The sequence below is a fragment of the Pteropus medius genome, unplaced genomic scaffold (assembly GCF_902729225.1).
Source record: "Pteropus medius unplaced genomic scaffold, Ma_sr-lr_union100, whole genome shotgun sequence".
Lineage (NCBI taxonomy): Eukaryota > Metazoa > Chordata > Mammalia > Chiroptera > Pteropodidae > Pteropus > Pteropus medius.
The window spans coordinates 3,159,089-3,178,080 of NW_024354503.1; the positions used below are offsets into that span (position 1 = coordinate 3,159,089).

General features: G+C 49.7%; 2 protein-coding genes across 3 annotated transcripts in view; both read right to left on the reverse strand.

Moving 5' to 3' along the window:
* Positions 1–1,585, reverse strand: part of GALE (UDP-galactose-4-epimerase) — an 8,482-nt gene extending 6,897 nt beyond the window's left edge. Inside the window, exons 1-2 of the mRNA XM_039854103.1 lie at positions 1,431–1,585; positions 1,023–1,145 (exon numbers count right to left, since the gene is read on the reverse strand). The gene's annotated coding sequence lies outside the window, so the exon portion shown is untranslated. The remainder of the gene's footprint in view (positions 1–1,022; positions 1,146–1,430) is intronic.
* Positions 1,586–2,573: 988 nt separating this feature from the next.
* HMGCL (3-hydroxy-3-methylglutaryl-CoA lyase) lies at positions 2,574–17,541 on the reverse strand. Of its 2 annotated transcripts, XM_039854106.1 has the most exons (9): positions 17,394–17,541; positions 13,856–13,939; positions 12,156–12,263; positions 11,372–11,467; positions 10,131–10,279; positions 7,512–7,575; positions 5,846–6,034; positions 4,343–4,468; positions 2,574–3,340 (listed from the first exon to the last, which is right to left on the reverse strand). In XM_039854106.1, exons 1-9 carry the CDS (start codon positions 17,451–17,453, stop codon positions 3,239–3,241), a joined length of 978 nt encoding a protein of 325 aa, XP_039710040.1. In that variant the 5' UTR covers positions 17,454–17,541; the 3' UTR covers positions 2,574–3,238. The 2 variants fall into 2 exon arrangements, with proteins under 2 accessions (XP_039710040.1, XP_039710042.1); XM_039854108.1 differs by lacking the exons at positions 7,512–7,575; positions 10,131–10,279.
* Positions 17,542–18,992: the final 1,451 nt, after the last annotated feature.

The following is an 18,992-nucleotide window of genomic DNA, read 5'->3' on the forward strand; positions in this document are numbered from 1 at the left end:
AGGCCTGCCACATGGTCAATGTGGGAAGACTGTGGCACAGGTGCCATATTTTCTAATCCCAACTGACCCGAGGTTGGGAAGATGGAACCTAAGCTTCCACTCTGCCGTCCCCAAGGTGTCTAGAAACTGATAGTTCTGGGCAGAAGCAAACATGGCAGCAGAACCGGGACTACACGAGCTCAGGAAGGGGTTCTGTCTGCTCAGACTCAGGCCTTTCCAGTCTCTGCCATCCCTAGGTGTAAACTGGTTCCTGGGCTCAGTATAATACCTCCTGATATACCCAGCCCCCTGACTCCCTCTCCCTCAAAGGTCAGCTGGGAGAAAGCAAGAAATGTACTAGATGGCCTCAGGGTGGGGTCCTTTGCCAGGCAGGCTGAACCCAACTCTGGGGCTGCAGCACTGCAGTCCTGGAATGCCCCCTCCCCGCCCCCCCCCCCAGGCTCACCCAGGCAAAGGCTGCTGGTTCAGCCTCTGCCTATGCCAGGACCAGCCAGATAACTTCTCTGCTTGAAACTAAGGATCCCGCCCCACTCCAGCACTGAGCTGGCCGGTGTAGACGTGGCATTGGCTCTGACGCAGCTGCAAGGTGTGCACCCCGCCCTGAACAAACTCTGCGGGCAGAGGGGGCGGAAGCCCCAGACACTGAGGCCTTTCATTCGGGGCAGCCTGGCCCGCAGCCCCCTTCCTCCAGGCTGCCTCGGTCCCCTCCTGGGCTCATCCAGCTCCAACCAATTTGGCTGAGCGCCCGCAGTGTGCCAGGCTCTGTACCAGACACTTCTGCATTATTTTCTTGAATTCCTCCCACATCCTAATGAGGCAGATAGCACTGTCACTTTACAGACTAGTACACTAAGGTCAGAGAGGTGAAGTAATGGGCCACACAGCTATTGACAGCTGGGCTGGAATCGATTTTGCAGGTGAGTCCGTCACCCAAGTTCTCCCTTTCCCCCACTGCTTCCGGTTTGACTCTGTTCCGGACGCCGAAGCTGCCCCCACCCCCCACCCCGCCGAGGTCCACTTACTGTGCGGATCCCCAGAAAGTGGTCGCGGAGGGTGCTCTGGGAGGCAGGAAGGTTGGTGAAACAGCCTCGCCCCGGACCGGCAGGGCGACCTAGGTCAGCTGTCGCCTCCTCAGTTTCCCCAGTCTGCATAACGGAAGGGAAGGGGCGCTGGGTCTCCCGCGGGGATTAGTGCTATGGCTCGGAGTGGGGCGCGCGAGGAATCCCTAGGCCAGGAATGAATGAACCCAGGCCGCCCCAGCCTCTGTCTGCAGCGGGAGCCGGGAGCAGCGCAAACTGGAAGCAGCGGGGACGGGCCTGCCTGGCAGGACTCTGCCCAGGATGCCGCCCGGACCCCGAAGCTCTCCCTTGCTCCCCGTGGACCACCCGGCCACTCGCGAGCCCGCCCGGCCCCATATTTTCCTTCAGAACCTGCTTGGGACCAGGTGTTCTGCGCTGCCTCCAGAGGAGCCGCCTCCTGTGCTCCGAGCCCAGGTCCCTTTAGGGGCCTGCGGCCCACCTGGTCCCGCCCCCTTCACGCCCCCAGGTAACGTGTCACTCGCCAGGCGGCACTACGGGGCGCCGGGAGGACAAACGGCGCTGCGGCATCAAGGCGCCTGCGCAGCGAGCTCGCGTACTGGTCTGCAGCCTGCCGCACGGTCCAGTGCCGGAGCGGTCGGCGGAGGGAAGGCGCGACCGGACCTAGGGCCCGGGAGCCGAGCGTGCCCAGATCCCCGCGCCAGGCGCGAGTTTTCGTCCCGACCCCTAGAAACAGGCGTCCCAGGGCAGGCGGAGGGAGAGCGCAGGTAGATGGGGTTTGTCGGGGGCGCCGGGCAGCTGTCCTGGGGCGGAGCCCACGAACCTGGCTCCTCGGTCACCCGTAGGTTTCCCAATGTTTTTGTATTTGCCAAACCCTTTCTTCAGTGAGCCTTACATGAAATACACGTCTGCGTGGAACGAAAGCAGTAGGAGGCGGCGCTGATTGAAGGGGATGGTGGGGGTCGCCCAGAGGCTGCGGGTTCTGGGAAGTCTAGTTTGAAAACCTACCATAGCTGGAAGGAGCTCCGAAGCTAAAGTGGGAATTACATTGCTAATTGAATTCAGCCTTCACACAAACCGTGGCGCCCAGCGGGAATGGTTTGTCTGCACTCTGCCTACCATAGTGGGTTAGAAAAACGGTATTATGTTTCTGTTTAAAAATTAAGGTAGGGCTAAGGAGTGATGTGTATAGAGGCATGACATACCAACTGATGAAACTCGGGCAAAGAAATAAACGCACAAGTGTTTCCCAAAGCTTGGAATGCCCTGGGCCTGCCCGAGTCCAGCAAGGAGGAGTGACAGCTGCGGAGCTAGATAAACAAAGAGCTCAGGCCGACCAGATAAGCGCTGCTGCCTTCAGGCGACCTTGTACAACAGCCCCGGTCACAGAGCCAAGAGCCTCAGAAACAGTCTCTCCAAGGTATTCTGGCCAGCCCTGAGTTAAGCTCAAAGCCACCAATTTCCAGTCACTATGAATATGGGGCTCAGGGTGGGGAAACGGAGAAAATCCAGAGATTAATAGTCTGCATTTTCCTCTCAGTGCAAATAAAGATGTTTTATTCCCCCACTCATATGTACACACATCTGCACGGAACACTGGAATGGTTTTATCTCATTTAACTTTTAATTACATAGCTGTTTTCAGAAATCATGTTCCGAGTGGAGATTTTTCAGAGGTGCTGGAGTTGGCAGGTGGCCACTCACCCTTCATTCAGAGGCATTTACTGAAGCTCAGCCCTCACCCTTTCAGCGATGTCCTCTGCCAGCTTGGGGAAAACACTCCCCATGCCCCTTTGGCCTACAAATCAGAGAGCAATGGCCCCAAGGCCATAGGGTTGAACTGTAGAGAGTGGCCAGCTACAGATTTCAGCCAGAGATGAGATTTGAAGATCAACCCGAGCCTGGGAATTGGGTTCCCAAGTGCCCTAAGGGATTCAACTCCTGGACTGCTGGGTCCATGGTGAAGGGAGGCCTCCAAGCACCCAAAGCCTCTCACTCATGCTCAGGTCTGGCAGGGAGGGCCTGAGGCCAAGCGACTTCTAACCCTTGCCTCCTTTCTCCCCGGAGAGACCTATGTGCAGAGCTGGCAGCGAGGTGCCTGGTCCCGTTAATTTCATTCCCATTTCCAGGTGTCCATCTGTGAATCATCCATGCACGGCCCTATTCCCACGTAGTGCCCAGAGCTTCAGGTGGGCAAGGGCTCACAGTTTACAGGTAGCCTGAGCCACTTTGGAGCCAGTTTTTCTGTTAAGGGCTTGACAGATAAAGGTCCCAGCTTCCAGGAGCTTCTGAAGATTCACACCCTTTGAGAAACAAGTCAAAGGAGGCAGTAAGTCATGACATGCCCTCAACACTCAGGGAAACATTGGACTGCACAGACAACTATGATACTGCAAAAGTAAAGGTGAAGACAAACGGACTCTTGTTCCTCTGACGATGGGACACCAACTAGCTGCCTGGGAGGCTGTGTCCTTCTGGCATCTGGGGTTCCCTCTCTGACTCCCCTTGCATAAGATGGCTTAATCTGTGTAATGGTTTGTAGTGCCACCATCAGAATAGGGATCTTGTCAGTTTTGTTCAGGACTCCATTTCCAGGGCCTAGCGCAAGGCCTAGCACAGGGCCTGGCCCACAGTGGTCAAAAACTGCATACTGAAGTAGTAAGAACTGTGAGGCAGAGAGAATAAAAACACCATCTAAAAGGGCCAAACCCGAAAACCTCTGTTCATAACAATAGCTTCTATTTGCTGATGTGTACTCTGTGCTCAGCTGTGGGCTAAGCAGTCTACATTTTCTTACTTAATCCTCATAACGGCCCTATAAGAGAGGTGCTACTATTATTCCCACTTCTTGGGCCCATAGAGATGAAGTTATTTGTCAGGTCACACAGCCCATGAGTGGCAGGACTAGGTTTTAATCAACAGTTCCGCCTGATCCCAAAGCACAGATGCCATATTGTTTCCAATCTATGCTGAGGGCTCTGACTGACAGAGCCCCAGGGGGCTAATTCTACTGCTCTCACTTGACAGAGGACAAAACAAAGGTTCAGGGGGAACTGACTCATGCACCTGAGCCCCTTCCAGGAGCTTTCCTTACATCTGGTGCCTCCTCAAACTCACACTGAGAGCCTGGCCTTCTTGGTCTCCGTCAACCGCACTCTGTGATCTCGAAAACATACGATAATCCCCTGCCACCTTTCCCCTCTTAACTGCCCCCCAAACAACAAACCCATCAGCTTCTGTCTCTGGTTTCAGGCAGAGCTCTGGCCAGCTTAGGGCTGTCGCCACAGGGAGGCAGGCAGGCTTACCGTGTGAATGCCCAAGCCAGCCAGCATGTACACCAGGTCCTCAGTGGCCAAGTTTCCCGATGCTCCCCGTGCATAGGGACAGCCTCCAAGTCCTGCCACAGAAGAGTCCACGACACTCACTCCCATCTTGAAACATAAGGATGGCAAAACATGGCTGTCACTGTGGGGACCAGAACCTATAAAGCTGGTCCCTGGAAACCTCCCTCTGTCTGCTGCCTGAAATTCCACTGAGAGTTATCCATTCCTTTGGCTTATGATTCCGTTAAAGTGAAAATCCCACTGAAAGAGACAATGTTTCTCTTTTTAGCTCCTGGAACTGAGTCTTTTTGGCTTGCACTGGTTTCCTCTGCCAGGAATATCTTCCCTCGGTTCCTTTAATGGTTTCAAGGTTCCTTCTCACCCTTAAGGTCTCAGCCTAAAAGCCACCTCCTCAGGGAGGTCCCTTCCAGGTCACCGACCTAGAGTAACCCCCTTCCACTGCCAGGATTTCAGACCCCAACAGTTTACTGTGATGCATTTACATACCACTTCTCCCCACAAGGTTGCCCTCACTTCAAGTCAGGGCCTCTAACCCCAGGGGCCCGAGACCATTTCCCTAGGTGGGCTATCCCCCACTCTCCTAGGTGACTGTTTCACTTTCTCCTCTCTCCTTAAGCCTCTAAAAGACCTTGCCCTTGACAACCACAACTTGAGAAAACAGACCCAGAAAGTAATAGAATCACCTGGCTTCAAGACATGAGCACCTAGGAGATAACTTGAGAGGGAAAAAAAAAAAAGTGGCCCAGGATCACTCCAGCGAGCCTAAAGACAACAGGTCACACCCAGATTAATGCGAGAACAAGGTTCCGTGGTCGGACACTCAGAACTTCCCTTCTAATGGGCAGCCAGGCCGTGGCCTCCTCATTCGGGGCCAGCCCACAAAAAACAAATCTCAAGGGAAACCCAATCTGAGGTCTTGGGCCGATCTCTGGGAACAGCATTAAAGGCTCTCCTTCCGGGTGCTCTCTGCCTCCCCACCGCCTGGCTCCTTGCCTGCTCACCACACAGAGGGCACACTCACACGCACAAGCCAGCATGCCACCACAGGGCCAGGGACAGGAGCCAGGGACACGAGTGCTCCCCGAACCCCACCTCAGTCTGACAGTGCAGCGCTGCCAAGCCCCCTTTCTGTGTCCCCTGTCCAGCGGCTGAACCTCTTCACGTCCTTCAAGCCCTGACAGACCCCTTCCGGCAAATGCCCTCTGACCTCCCAGCCAGGATGGGGGTCTTCCCTAGCTCCGTGCTTCCTCTTTTGTGGCATTTGTCATAATGCATTAGGGTTATCACCTAACCCCCTCACTGTTGCCCCAAACACACAGATGTGAGGACTTGGGGGCAGGGTCATGCCCAGGGCCTGGCATGCAGGTGTCGGCATTCAGCACAGTGAAGGCTTGCAGGAAGCACAGAGGAAACACCGCTGTCCTGCCGCCATGCCCTTTGGGAGAATGGACATGCCTGGATTACCTGCAGGGCCATCAAGGTGTTGGCCAGGGCCTGGCCGTAGGTGTCATGGCAGTGGACAGCCAGGGCAGCCACTGGCACCTCATACATGACAGCAGACAGCATATCCTTCATGATGCCGGGGGTACCCACGCCAATGGTATCCCCCAGGGAGATCTCGTAGCAGCCCATTGAGTACAGCTTCTTGGTGACCTGAGAAAACAAGCATGCCCTTGGGGGGGACATCCGATTTCCCAAGCCAAGGGTCTAAGAGCTCAGAAGCGGGGGTCCTTAGCCTACGTGGAACACCCCATGTCTGAGCACTAAATTCCTATCGGACCACAGGCTCCTTACAGCTTTATGAGCGGGAATGACAATCCTCACTCTGCTCCTCAGGAGACCGAGACCTAAGGAAGCTGCCACTGGGGCTGGCCCTGGGCTCCAACCCCTGTGCTCTCCTCTGCCCCATGTCTCAAACTTCACTCCTTCACATACCACCTTCACACACTGTGTCAGACCCAAGTCCTGGAATCAGTGAAATTGATCCCTTTCTTATAGCGTTATCCTCAGTGAGATCTGTGGAATCATGGGTCTGAGGCAGGCTAGTTATTTATTTTTAATAGAAGTACATAACTATCTAAATTTTTAGAAGCCCATGTGCAAACCCCTAAAATCACTGCGAAACCAGAGGAGCACGTGCCCTGCCCGAGGAGACGCTGCCCCGCGTTGTGCTGCTGAGAAGGGGGAGAAAGGACACGGCAGGGCCAGGGGCCCGGGTGACGCCGACCGTGGTGTGCGGGATGAAGGGAATGGCGAGAGGAGTGTCAGGAGCTGTGGCAGCCCGTGGGGCAGGGGCGCAGCGGAAGGAGCGGCTTTGGGTGACGAGATGCTGGATTAAAATCCCAGTTCTGCTGCTCCCTGACTGTAGGACCTCGGCAAGGGACTTAACTTTTCTGAGCTTCGATTTCTGCATCTGAACAACAGTCACGAGCCTTCGAGGGGCTAAGGTGAGGACTGGTGGCAACGGGGGGCTGGGACCTGGAGCCCAGCAGCCGCTCTCGGCTGGCAATTGCGACTGTTACCAGTCCTCATTTTTGGATGCTGTGTGGTGGTGAGGGACGAGCATGCGGGCTTTGGAGGTAAACAAGATGGGGGTTGAGACCTGACTGCACCATGTGCAACCTGCGTAGCGAGTTAGATAGTCCCAGTTTCCTCAACTGTAAAATGGAATAACAATAATAATACCCAATCTGAAGGTAGTTTTGAGGACTAAATGACACAAGCTCTTGTGTTGCTCACACCTAATTCCCACACTGTGTTCTCTCAGAGCTGACCTGGTTGCCATCCAGAGGATGTCAAGTGGCCTCTCTGACCACTCCAAGGAAATGCAGGGATCCCTGGGTGACAAGCCGCTCCGCAGAGGACTGTCACCTCAATTACCACCTGTCCACAGACTAGATGGAGACTCAATTGGAAGCTTTCACTCCGGGGTGGAGGGCTGGGACTCCAGAGACCCATCCTCCATGCTGAGCTAGGAGCAAATGCACGGCTGTGCTCATGACAGGCTTAATGAAGGAGCTGGGTGAATGAATGAAATCAATGACCAACCAGGAAAGGGTGGCGAGAGGAACCTATGCACTCATAGGCAAGGCAGCCAACCCTCACGAAACCCCTGCCCTGACACACACACCTCAGCTACTTTGGCGGGGGAGATCTTCCCTTCGTAGGGGCATCCAAGCACACAGGAGACGTATCTGTGGGAAGACAGGGGAGGAACAGTGTCAATGCCCCTGAGCTCCCTGGCCAGCAAGGCTGAGGCAGGGTGGCTCTTTGACATTCATTCCTAGTTAGCCCACCATCAAAAACGGAAGCCGAGCTGGAGGCCAAGTGCCTGAGTGAAAGGCTAATGCAATGATGTGGGGCCAGAAGGAAGGCAGTGCTTCTTAGGGCCCGGAGAAGGCAGTGGAGGGCCATGGCAGGGAGGGGCGGGGACTGACAGGCCAGGAGTTCAGGAAGTGGGGGGTGCACAGGTCTCAGGAGAGGCATCCAGAGACCAGCCGGGGAGAAGGAACTGGAGACAGCAACATGGGCAGGCACTTGAGCCGCACAGAGGTGGGGTAAAGCTGAATGTGGGCCAGGGTAGCTGGGGCCCATACTCACAGGAGGAGATCCAGGATCCATGAAACCAAAGGCAGGGACAAGAGCTAGGCTGGCACGAGGGCCAAGGGATCAGCTGCTCTGGTGAGCTGCCAGATGATTTATTCACTCATTTATTCAACTGATATTTACTGAGTTGCCCACTACGGGCCAGTCACTGGGGTAGTGCAGTGAGCAAGACTGACAAGGTCCCTGCCCTCACGGAGCTTATTTCAAGTTAGTGAGACAGCGATAAAAGGGCAATCAAATAAGTGAATGGATGAACTGAGAGAGCGACGTGCTGTGAAGGAAAGAACATGGAATGTGGCGGGAGCTACTAGAAGAGGCCAAGAGTAGCTGCGTGGCCCAGGAAGACCTCTGGGAAGATATGACGCTGGAGCTGAGAGAAGGAAAGAACATTCCAGGAAAGGAGGAGATTCAGTTTAGGGGCCCTGAGATGGAAAAGTCGCCATGTTCAAGACAGAACATGGGGAGCAAGAGGCAAAGAAGTAAAAGATGAGGTTGGAGAGGTGGGCACAGGCCCGATCACAGGGTCTTGCGAGCTGTGGTAAGGAGTTTGGATCTTGGATGTAGGTGGCTTCTATTCCCGCCCACCCTGTTGGAGCTGAAATGCCACTAAAACCTTTTAGAGTCCAGCAAACTATTCTGCATATCGAGAGGCATAACAAATGTTTGCTGGTTAAACAGATTCAGACTCAAAGATCTCATGAATTTTTCCGTTTTAATTCTCCCCTTTATTTTCCAATCATTGCTGAGCAAGGAAAAGGTAAGAGAAATACCGAGGAAAGAGCACAGGCTTAGGAGTCCAGCAGACCTGACGAGCCCCTGCTTCCCTATCCATCCATCTGCCCATCGGTTCCTGAGCACCTACTGTGTGCTGGGCCCTGAGGTGGGAGAGGGGCACACCAGGGACTAGGAGAGATGCGGGCTCTGCCTTCATGGACAGCATGGGCTAGTGGGGGTGGGAGGCAGGGGAAAGTTTAATAAGCAGCTAAGTGCTATGCTAGAGGATGTCCAAGGGACTATGGGAGCCCCAGTGGAGGGGTCCTAACTCCAGATGGGAGACAGAGAAAGCTTCTTGGAGAAACTGGCATCCACGAAGGGACCTGAAGGATGAGCAGGAGTTAGCTCTGACAAGTAGGATGTAGGAGGAAAACAGTTCTGAGTCTATAGAAAGCCATGCCAAGGCCCAGAGGTAAGAAAGAATGGGAGCATGCGGCAAATGGAAAGAAGTTCCAGTTGGGCTGAAAAGCAGTGTGAGAGGAAGCAGGGCTGAAAGGGATCGGTGAACAGCAAGGCTGCACAAACAAGAGCAGGGGCTGAATCATGCAGGGTCTTGTAAACCATATGGAAAAGTCTGGAGTTAGGGAGTCACTCACTGTAAGGTTTTTAACCATGGAGCGATGTAATCAGAAAGAGCACTCTGGCTGCAATTCGGACAACTGTGTGACCCTACAGCATGCTCCTCATCCTTCCTGAGCCTCAGCTTTGTCTCTGTAAGTGGGGCTAGCCCCATCCTCACTGGGTGATTGTGAAGTTCCAATTAGGTATTACATGGACAATGCCTACCACTACTGCAATTTAAAGATGTGATCTTGGAGACATAGAGAACTAAGGCATTGTTCCCCAACCTTTTTGGCACCAGGGATCAGTGCTCCTATGAGAATCTAATGCCTGATGATCTGAGGTGGAGCTGAGGCGGTGATGCTCGCGCTGGGGAGCGGCTGCAAATATGGATGAAGCTTCACTCACTTGCCCTCCGCTCACCTCCTGCCATGCGGCCCAGTTCCTAACAGGCCATGGACTGGTACCAGTCTGCAGACCTGGGGTTGGGGACCCCTGGCCTAGGGGATTCTTCAGGAACATGTGAACTCAGTGGTAGAGCCAGGTGTACACTGACCTCTATGAACCCTGTTTAGCGTCCTCTCCTGCTAGATTCTTCAGGTGAACAGACCCAAAAGTCAGCTTTGGAGAAAGCTCTTGCTAGGATTTCCTCTGACGCATTTACTTGGGAAAAGATGTCTAGATGCGGAGCTTGGGACACCTGCCTCCAGGATAAAGAGTTTGTGGGGGAGGGTCATTGAGTCAGAGCCTGGTCCTGGTCCAGAGGTACTGGGGAAAAGACAGGTAGCACCGATGTGCTCTGACTCACCCCCGCACAGGGATACTGGCGGCCTGAGCTGCCTTCAAGATTTGGTCAAACCGCTGAAAACCTTCTTCAATGGAGCAGTTGCTGTTCTTCTTGCTGAAGAGCTCAGAGGCAGCTCCAAAGAGGCTCACTTCCTTGGCTCCAGCAGCTACCTGCCAACAGCCAGGGGATTCTTTTCAGCATTTTTCTCTTCCAAGACCACTAAAGGGGTAAAAACCCTTGTCTTATAGTGAATTTTAGATATATGAATGTTATGGTTTGAATTGTATCTCCCCGAAAAAAAGATAAGTTGAAGCCCTAACCTCCAGTACCTCAGAATGTAATCTTATTTTGAAATAAGGTCATTGTAGATAGACTCAGTTGAGATGAGGCCATAATGGTTCCTACTCCAATGTGACTGGTTTCCTTATAAAACGGTGGCCATGTGAAGACAGACAGACACAGAGGGGAAGACCAGTGAAGGTGAAGGCAGAGACTGGAGTGATGCACCTACAAGCCAAGGAACGGCGACGGTGTCTGGTCACTGCCAGAAACTAGGAGAGAGGCATGGAACAAATTCGTCCTCAGAGCCCTCGGAGAGAACCAACCCAGCTGCCACCTGGATCTCGGACTTCCAACCTCCAGAACTGTGAGAGAAGACATTTCTATTGTGTTAAGCCACCTTGTTTTTGGTATTTTGTTATAGCGGCTGTAGGAAGTTAATACAGTGAGTTACATCTCAATGAAAAAGAAACCTTGGCCTTCCCCCAAGGACCAACACTGCCACTGCCACCAGCACCCTGGAAGTCAGCCACTCTTTAAAAGAAGCTTTTTGTCTAAATTAGAATCAATATCTCCAATGACATTCTCGTCCAAAATTATAAGAAAGTTGGCAGATATTCGCAGCTACTGTTGAAGCTCTTGTGGAGAACTTGCTTACCTTCTTCTAAAGAGAAAATGGGTAAGAACAACAAAAGCTACCATTTATTAGGCACTTATCAGTTATCAGGCTCTTGCTAAGCAATTTCTGTGCGTTCTATCTTCTGAAATGCTCACAATATCAGCCCTATCTTATAGGCAGAACCTGAGGCTTGTCAGGATCTGAGAGCTGGCGGTGGCAGGGCCAGGACTGACAGTGGTCATCACCACCTGAGACAGCCTTTCAGATGGACATCCTGGGACAGGGACTGAGGCCCAGGGCCAAGGAAGGGACCAGTGCCATCAACCTTATTTCAGGGGCCCCCGCCGACGAACTAGTCTCTTACCGCTGCCTGGAAGCCTTTGACATTTGGGATCAAGACTGGGTAGCTGATGCCAGGAAACTTCTGGATGCCCTTCAAGACTTCTGCATGGTCAGCCATCTGGGAACCAAAGGAGATACAACGGAGGCATCACCAAGAACAGGCGGAGAGCTCGGGTAGAGAAAATCTTTTAATCACAGGATCTCCATTCTCCAAAACCCAGGAGAATGAGTCCTTCTGCAGAGGTGATTTTCCCCCACGCTTTTACTATATGTTTGCTGATGGGCCAGAAGGTCCCTTGGTGTGGGCGATAGCGCCCGTTTCTCCATATGGCTAATACTGTCAGCTTTACATAAGCAATAACAGCAGTAACAATACTACCGGCCGTTTACTGAGCATGCGCTCCGAGCCAGCCGCTGGGCTCAGCTCTCTCTGAGTTATCTAACACTCAGCTGGAACAGGATCTTCCTTCCCTCCCTGTCTGTCTCTGAAACAGGCGGCATCAGTTTTTCCTTCTTACAAAGGCAGAAACTTCAAGCCAGGCCTAGAGATTCTAGACTTCTACAGCCAGAAGAGGTCATCTTCGACTGGAGAGGAGATGGCCACAAGGTCACCAAGCAAGTCGGGGCAGAGCCAAGATTGAATCCAAGCATCCGACCTCCCAGATTACATTTTTTTGCTGCTAGGACCACTCAAAGCCAGAGACTGGGAAACCTACGTGCCTGACTTCTACTTACTTCCAGGGCAAATGCAAACCTTTCCATCCCACTCTTCTGAGAAATGCCTTTTACTGAGGGCTGGAGCTCACCTGAGGAACCCACTTGGGAGACACAAAGCTGGTGGCTTCTATAACAGGGAGTCTTGCTTCAGAAAGCATGTCTATCAACTTGATTTTCACTGGAGTAGGTATGATATTCTGCAATGAAGAGACAAACACCGGAACAGACAGGTCAGCAAAGCTGGGAAGAAGTGGCCTCAGAAAGCAGTACCTGTCAGCTCAAATCTTTTGCTACAGTAAGCACTTTACTATCTCAACTTCCAAACATGAATTCACATGTAATCCTCGCCAATAGATGGGGTTTCAAGGAGTCTTCAAGTTCTACAGATAACGTTTTGCAGAAGAGGCAGCTTCTTACCTGAAAAGGAGTGAATATTTACATGGAACAATATTTTTCTGCCATACAGGCTTTTCTTAACTAAATGTTTGTTAATTTAGGACCCCATCATAAAGAAGTTAAGAGCAATGTACCATGGCCTGAGCAGGGAGAGACGACTAACCCTCTGGGCCTTATGAGGTAGGGTCCCCGAATTATCATACCCTCCCCTTTCCTATCTCTCAACTGGCACAAGATTTCACCCTCATATGGTCAGCCTCCTGTTTCTTTCTCTCCCTCCCCGACTCTGTCTAGTTGCTAAGCAGAGTCTATGGATTCCTCTTTCCATATCTAATATCATTATCTTGTGTAAATGATGGCGTGATCTCACTCCAATTCATCCCACAGGAATCCTCTTAAAACACAGTTTCCAGTGTCTCACTCTACTGCTCAAAAGCCTTCCATGGTTCCCTGGTATCCAAGGATCAGGTAAAAAAAATCCTAAGGACTTCAAGCCCTTCTATATCCTCCGCCACGATTTGTCTTACACTGTTTTCATGTAATCCACTCCACAAATAATTTTTGAGAGCCCCCCATGTCCCAGGGATTGTGCTGGGTGGTAGGGATAGAGCAATGAGGAGAACAGACATGATTCTGCCCTCATGGAGCTTACAGCTTATTGTTTCCATCAAGTGCTCACTATTAAAATCAGGCTGGTCATGCTTAGGGAAAAAAAGCAACTTTTCTTAATGAAAAAATAATACATGATTATTTCCGAAACATATGCCAAAAACAAAAGAAAACCACCCTTAAAACCTCTTGGATATGTAACTTTCTAGATCTGTGCAGTCCAATATGCTAGATACTAACCATCTGTGGTGATATAAATTTAAATGAATTAAAATGAAAAATAAAAATTCAATTCCTCAGCCGCGCTAGTCACATTTCAAGTGCTCAGTAGCCACCTGTGTGTAGTGGCTATCACATGGGACAGCTCGGGTCTAGAACATTTCCATCTTCACAGAAAGTTCTATTGGATAGCACTCTTCCAATTTTCTGCTATTACCAACAGTGTTGTAAGGAACATCCCCAAGGCTAAATCTTTGCATGTGGCCTTAGTGACTTCCTTTGGATAAATCCCCTTATGGTGGGTCTAAAGGCATGTCCTCGCCTGCACTCTACACTCCCGCAGCACTCATCATCCACCCCAGCCCCCTGGGCCTTGGGATGGACACGGGGACAGCACACCTGTTGTACCATCTTCTTACATTGCTTAACTGTCACAGGTGCCTGCCTGGTTTCCCTGGCCCTACCTTAAGTTGGGCAGAGTGATCACGTCTTGCATCCCTGATGCACCTAACCATGTCTACTCTCGATGATCAAAAAAACTTTTTTGGTTGATCTCCGACTTTACCTTTTCATTTTGTAGTCCGTCTCGGGGACCAACTTCCACAATTTTCACCTGCTTTGGGAAAGTTCCCACAGATGAGGTGCTGATCTTAGGTTAAAAAGAGGAAACAAAAAATAATGAGAGTGTCACAATTCCCTAGGGGGGAAAAATCTGAAAGAATGGATCCATCTTCACTAATACTGAGACAAGGAGCAGTATTGCTCATCATTTAATTCATACTTGGTCTCTTTAAGAATTAAGAGAAGAAAGAAAATGTCATTTAGAAAGAGAAATAAACAGGATATTTGTGCTCCCGGTACAGGCCCATTACCAATTCCCCTGAAGTCTGGACCCATTTCCAACTGCCTGACAGCTAAGCATTTACACAAAATTATTTGTACCTCTCAAACCTTGAAGTCTCAAAGCAGACTGTTTAATTCCTCCTAAAGCCCAGCTGACTTTACACTGTCTCAGAAAAAAGCATCATATGCATCCTGTTGCTTAAGCCAGAAACGTGACTCATCCCCTTCTTCCCACTCACCATGGCCTATAAAGTTCTTATCATTTGGCTACTGCAGATGTCAGTGAACTCATTTCATTACTTGTTCCTACTGTTCGACATCTCCCTCCCCCACTGCATGGGGTCACTACGCTCCAGTCCCACTGGCCTTTCTCCCACAGCAGAGCCTCAGTTACTCTTCCCTCTGCCCAGAGTGCTCATCAACTGGCTCTTCCAACATCTGGTTCCCTCTCTCTTATCTTTCAGTCATAGATAGGCCTCTTCTGAACACCCTTTGTAAATAAAGCTACCAATCCCCCCACCCTCATTATTTCCCATTTCAGGACTGTAATTACTTTCTTCAGATTACTGCAAATAATGTCCACTCAGTGTTTCCTCCAGTGGAATGTGAACTCTTTGAGGGACTTTGTCTCAACTTCCACTTCATCTCTTGTGTTTGGCATTGTGCTTGGCATAGAGTAGGCACTCATTAAAAAGTTACTGAAACAACAAATAACTGCATGAAGGGCACAGCTCTGCGAAGAGAGGGCAATTACTGGGTGTGGGGAGGAGTTAGTCTTGGACTTAGTGAGGTTGGGGGGATGGAGGAGGGCTCTGTTCATCACGATCGCAGGCTGGGTGGTGACAAGGAGAGCGGTCTGAGGGGAGATGACACCTTCAGCAACTGAAGACATTTAAAAAAAAAAGGCCTTGAGTCTCCTCTATATAAAGTCTGCCCCAAATCTTCCTCTCCTCACCCCAAGTAATACAATTTCTCTCTTTTTTCTATTCTTCTCAATACTACAACACTTCAAATTTACTTCGTTTTACCAAATTTAATCATACTGCAATGTGGCAAGGGGAGAGGTGCACTGTGTAATCTACTAAAGATCTCCTGAAACGCCTAAGTGAGGAAATATTCCCCACTATATCAGCTGGAACTTGAATGACTGTCTTGGACTGGCCTTGGTTTTATCCATCAAGCTTCCTAGAGATTAAGGTGATGAACCACTGAATTGCATGACATTAACAGGCTAAGCTGCAGGGGCCCTGAAAGTTGAATCTCTATCCGACAGGGGTGTTCATCCTCTGCTGGTACGTAACCCTAAAACGACCCACTGGAATGTAAGCTTCATGAGGCAGGGACTTTGTCACATTCACTGTTATATTTCCAAGGCCCTGGGACCTAATAGGGGCTCAATAAAGAACAGTTGAATGTTGTTGAAACGACGGGGAACCTGCTTCCAAGTTCCTTTTATTAGAACAAAATAAACTCAATTTCACTTCCTTCCACATAACTCTTCATATAACAATAATTTACATTTATTAGGCATTTAATATTTGGAGACACTTACAAGTGCCTTCTACATATTAACCCATATCTCTCTCTCAACAGCCTTATTAGGTAGAAACAATTACAATTCCCATTTTATTGTGATAAATGTGAAACCCAAAGAGATTAAGTAACTTTTCCAAGGTCACACAGTTACTAGTCACTAAGCCAATATTTAACCTGGCAGTATGGATCTAGAGCATGTGCTCTCAACCCCTAGGTCATGTGGCCTCTTTGCCACCTTTGGTCCCTCCAGGCTTCTCTTCTCTTGGTTAAACATCTAGTTTTGTCACCCTGTAAAGTTCTGCTCAGAGATGATTCCCCTCTAACCACCAGTCCTGAGCCACAGCTTCTGGAGCTATGGTGTACCTGTATCAACGGCTAATACCGACTCACGCCCAGTTCCACCTTCAGGCATCAGTATCTCATTTAGTTCCTACACAGCGGGGACTATCATGATCCCAGCTCCACAGAGAAAGAAACCGCCTCAGAAAGATTACCCCAAATCACGCAGCTAGGAAGGAAAGACGTTTGGACTTGAACTGACTGCTTCTGGTATCACGTCTATGCTAGGAACTCCATGGAGGGCCTATCACCACCATCTCATTAAACCAGGAATTTTTCTCACAGCACATTGATATCCACCATCCTATTTAATTTTTTTAACTTTTCAAGTTGGAATTACTATCTATCTATATCTATATATAAATATCTATCTATATCTATATCTATCTATCTATCTATCTATCTATCTATCTATCTATCATACATGTGCAACTGGAAGAGGTGGCTGGCTAGTAGACATTAGAGTGGTTTTCTGAGAAGGGTTCACTGCTGAGATAGTGTAATTTTTTCCTACCACACAGTTATAACTCCTAAACTCTCTAAGGCAAAAATACACTGAAAGATCACTTACTAAGAGCTAAAACACAGTCAAATGCTTTACCTACATTTTCTTTAATTTCAAAACAACCCTGAGATAATGTCTACCCATGTTCAATGTCAATCCATGTCTACCCATGAGAAAACTGAGGTTTGTAGAGTAAATAACTATGTCACACAGCCTAGAAAGTGGCAGAACCACCGGCCAGCACACTTGAGCTTTAACGAACACAATTTATTTAACTCTTACATAACTAGATCTCCGATATTTTCCATCCACTCACAGCATGGGAGAGAAGGAGAAAAACATCAGGATCAAACTGGCTTAAAGTACACTTCCGAGGGAATCACGGCTTGGCCCCACGGAACCCCAGCCCTTGCAAGGTACTCTGGGATAGTCGCCAAGCGTCCCCAAAAGCAACAGGAGCTGGGAATGAAGTCGAAGGGAGAGGAATGGCCTTGCTTTTTCCCACTCGAATCTGGAAGGGTATTTGTTATTTTTCAGTAATGAGGAGCTTGGAGAAGAAGTCTGACGCTTAATTAGAGGGAGAAAGATGCCAGAGTCACAGCGAAGCGCCTTGAACAGGGAATCAGGACACCGGCGACGGCATCCGGGTCTCCACGACCCGGACAAGTCGCTCCCTATTTCTGGGCCTCCGTTTTCCCCCATTCCCTCCAAGGGGTTTGGGCACGACAGAGAGGGTCTAAGACTCCGAGGTTCCCCTGACTCTAGCCTGAACAGGTGTGCCGCTTCGCCTCTGGTGGAGTGAGCCGGCCGACGGCAAGCCCCCTACCCGGACTGTCGCGTGGCCTGCAGGGCCACCCCTGGGCTAGCAGGGGGCACTTACGGCCTGGAGGGACGCCAAGCGCAGCCGTTTCTGCGGAATCATCTTTCGCGTCGTGGCCATCTTGGCCCAAGAGGCCCCTGGGCAGCCCAGGGTTGCCGGAGCGACTGACCGCCGCTAGGAGGTGACGGCCCCGCCTTTTGGGTGGGCCTCTGGATCGACGTGGTATCGCTTCCCTTGCTCCACCCCAGCCTCACTCCCATAGTTAGATTTCTGTCTCCACATATTTGACCTCTTATACCCCGTCTACCTCCCTGCTCTCCCCTCCCCCCAGCTCTGATAAACACTAGTCTATTGTCCATGTCCACGAGTCTCTGTTTGTCCTGTTCTGTCGCTGTAAAAAAAAAAATTAATTGGAAAAGAAAAAAATAAAATATTCTCTAAAGAAAAAAAAAACGTGTTGTAGCTCAGTTACCGTGTTTAAATAAAAATATTTTTAAGGTTTGAAAACAAAAAAGAAGGTATAGAAATGGCCAATAAGCATATGAAAAGATACTCAGCATCAGTAATCATGAGGGAAATGCAAATCAGAAGCGCAATGAGATGCCACCTCACATCTACATAGTAGCTATGTAAAAAAAAATGGGCAAGGATGTGTAGGCATTGGAATCCTTATAGGTTGCTGGTGGGAATGCAAAAAGGTCCAGCTGCTGTGGAAAACAGTTTGGTGGTTCCTCAGAAAGCTAAGCATAGAATTATCATATGACCCAGCAATCCACTCCTAGGTATATACCCAAGAGAACTGTAAAGCAGGGACTCAAAGAGATAACTTGTCTGTTGATATTTATAGCAGCATTAGTCACAAGAGCCAAAAGAGCTAAATAATTCAAATGTCCATCAACTGATGAATGGATAAACAAAATGTGGGGGGTGTGTAAGTATGTGTAAGCATTATTATTCAGGCAAAAAAGGAATGAAATTTTAATACATGCTCTAACATGAATAATCTAGAAAATATTATACTAAGTGAAACCAACCAGACACAAAAGGACAAATATTGCATGCTTCCACTTATATGAAATGTCTGGAATAGGCAAATTCATAGGGACAGAAAGTAGATTAGTGATTAGACAGTGCTGGGAGAGTGTTGAGGGAAGATGAGGGTGATTGTTAAAAAGTATAGGATTTCTTTTTAGGATGATAAAAATATTCTGAAATTGATTGTATGGTGGTTGAACAACTCTGTGAATATGCTAAAAACCATTGAACTGTACATTTTAAATGGGTGAATTGTATAATGTGAATTGTATCTCAAAAATAAAGCTCTTTTTTTTAAATGGCAAACACATAATTAAATAAATGAAGGGAGGAACAGTCCCTAAGATGACCAACAACAGAGTACTTTGAGCCTCAAAGGCCCAGTCTCACCTTTCCACCTGCTTGAAGTTGGTCCACGGCCCAAGGAAGCCTCCACACGTACAGTGTCATGGGCCTCGACAAGATCTCCTCAGATGTACCACATGTCCCCTGGTGGCAACTGTGGCAAGATTTCCTATCTTCAGAAAATTCCCAGCCCATTAATGGACTGTGGGAGTCACTTTTGTCAGTTTTCTAAATAAGCACAGTGAAAAATAATTTGTCAGCTTAAGACTTGATGGCAGA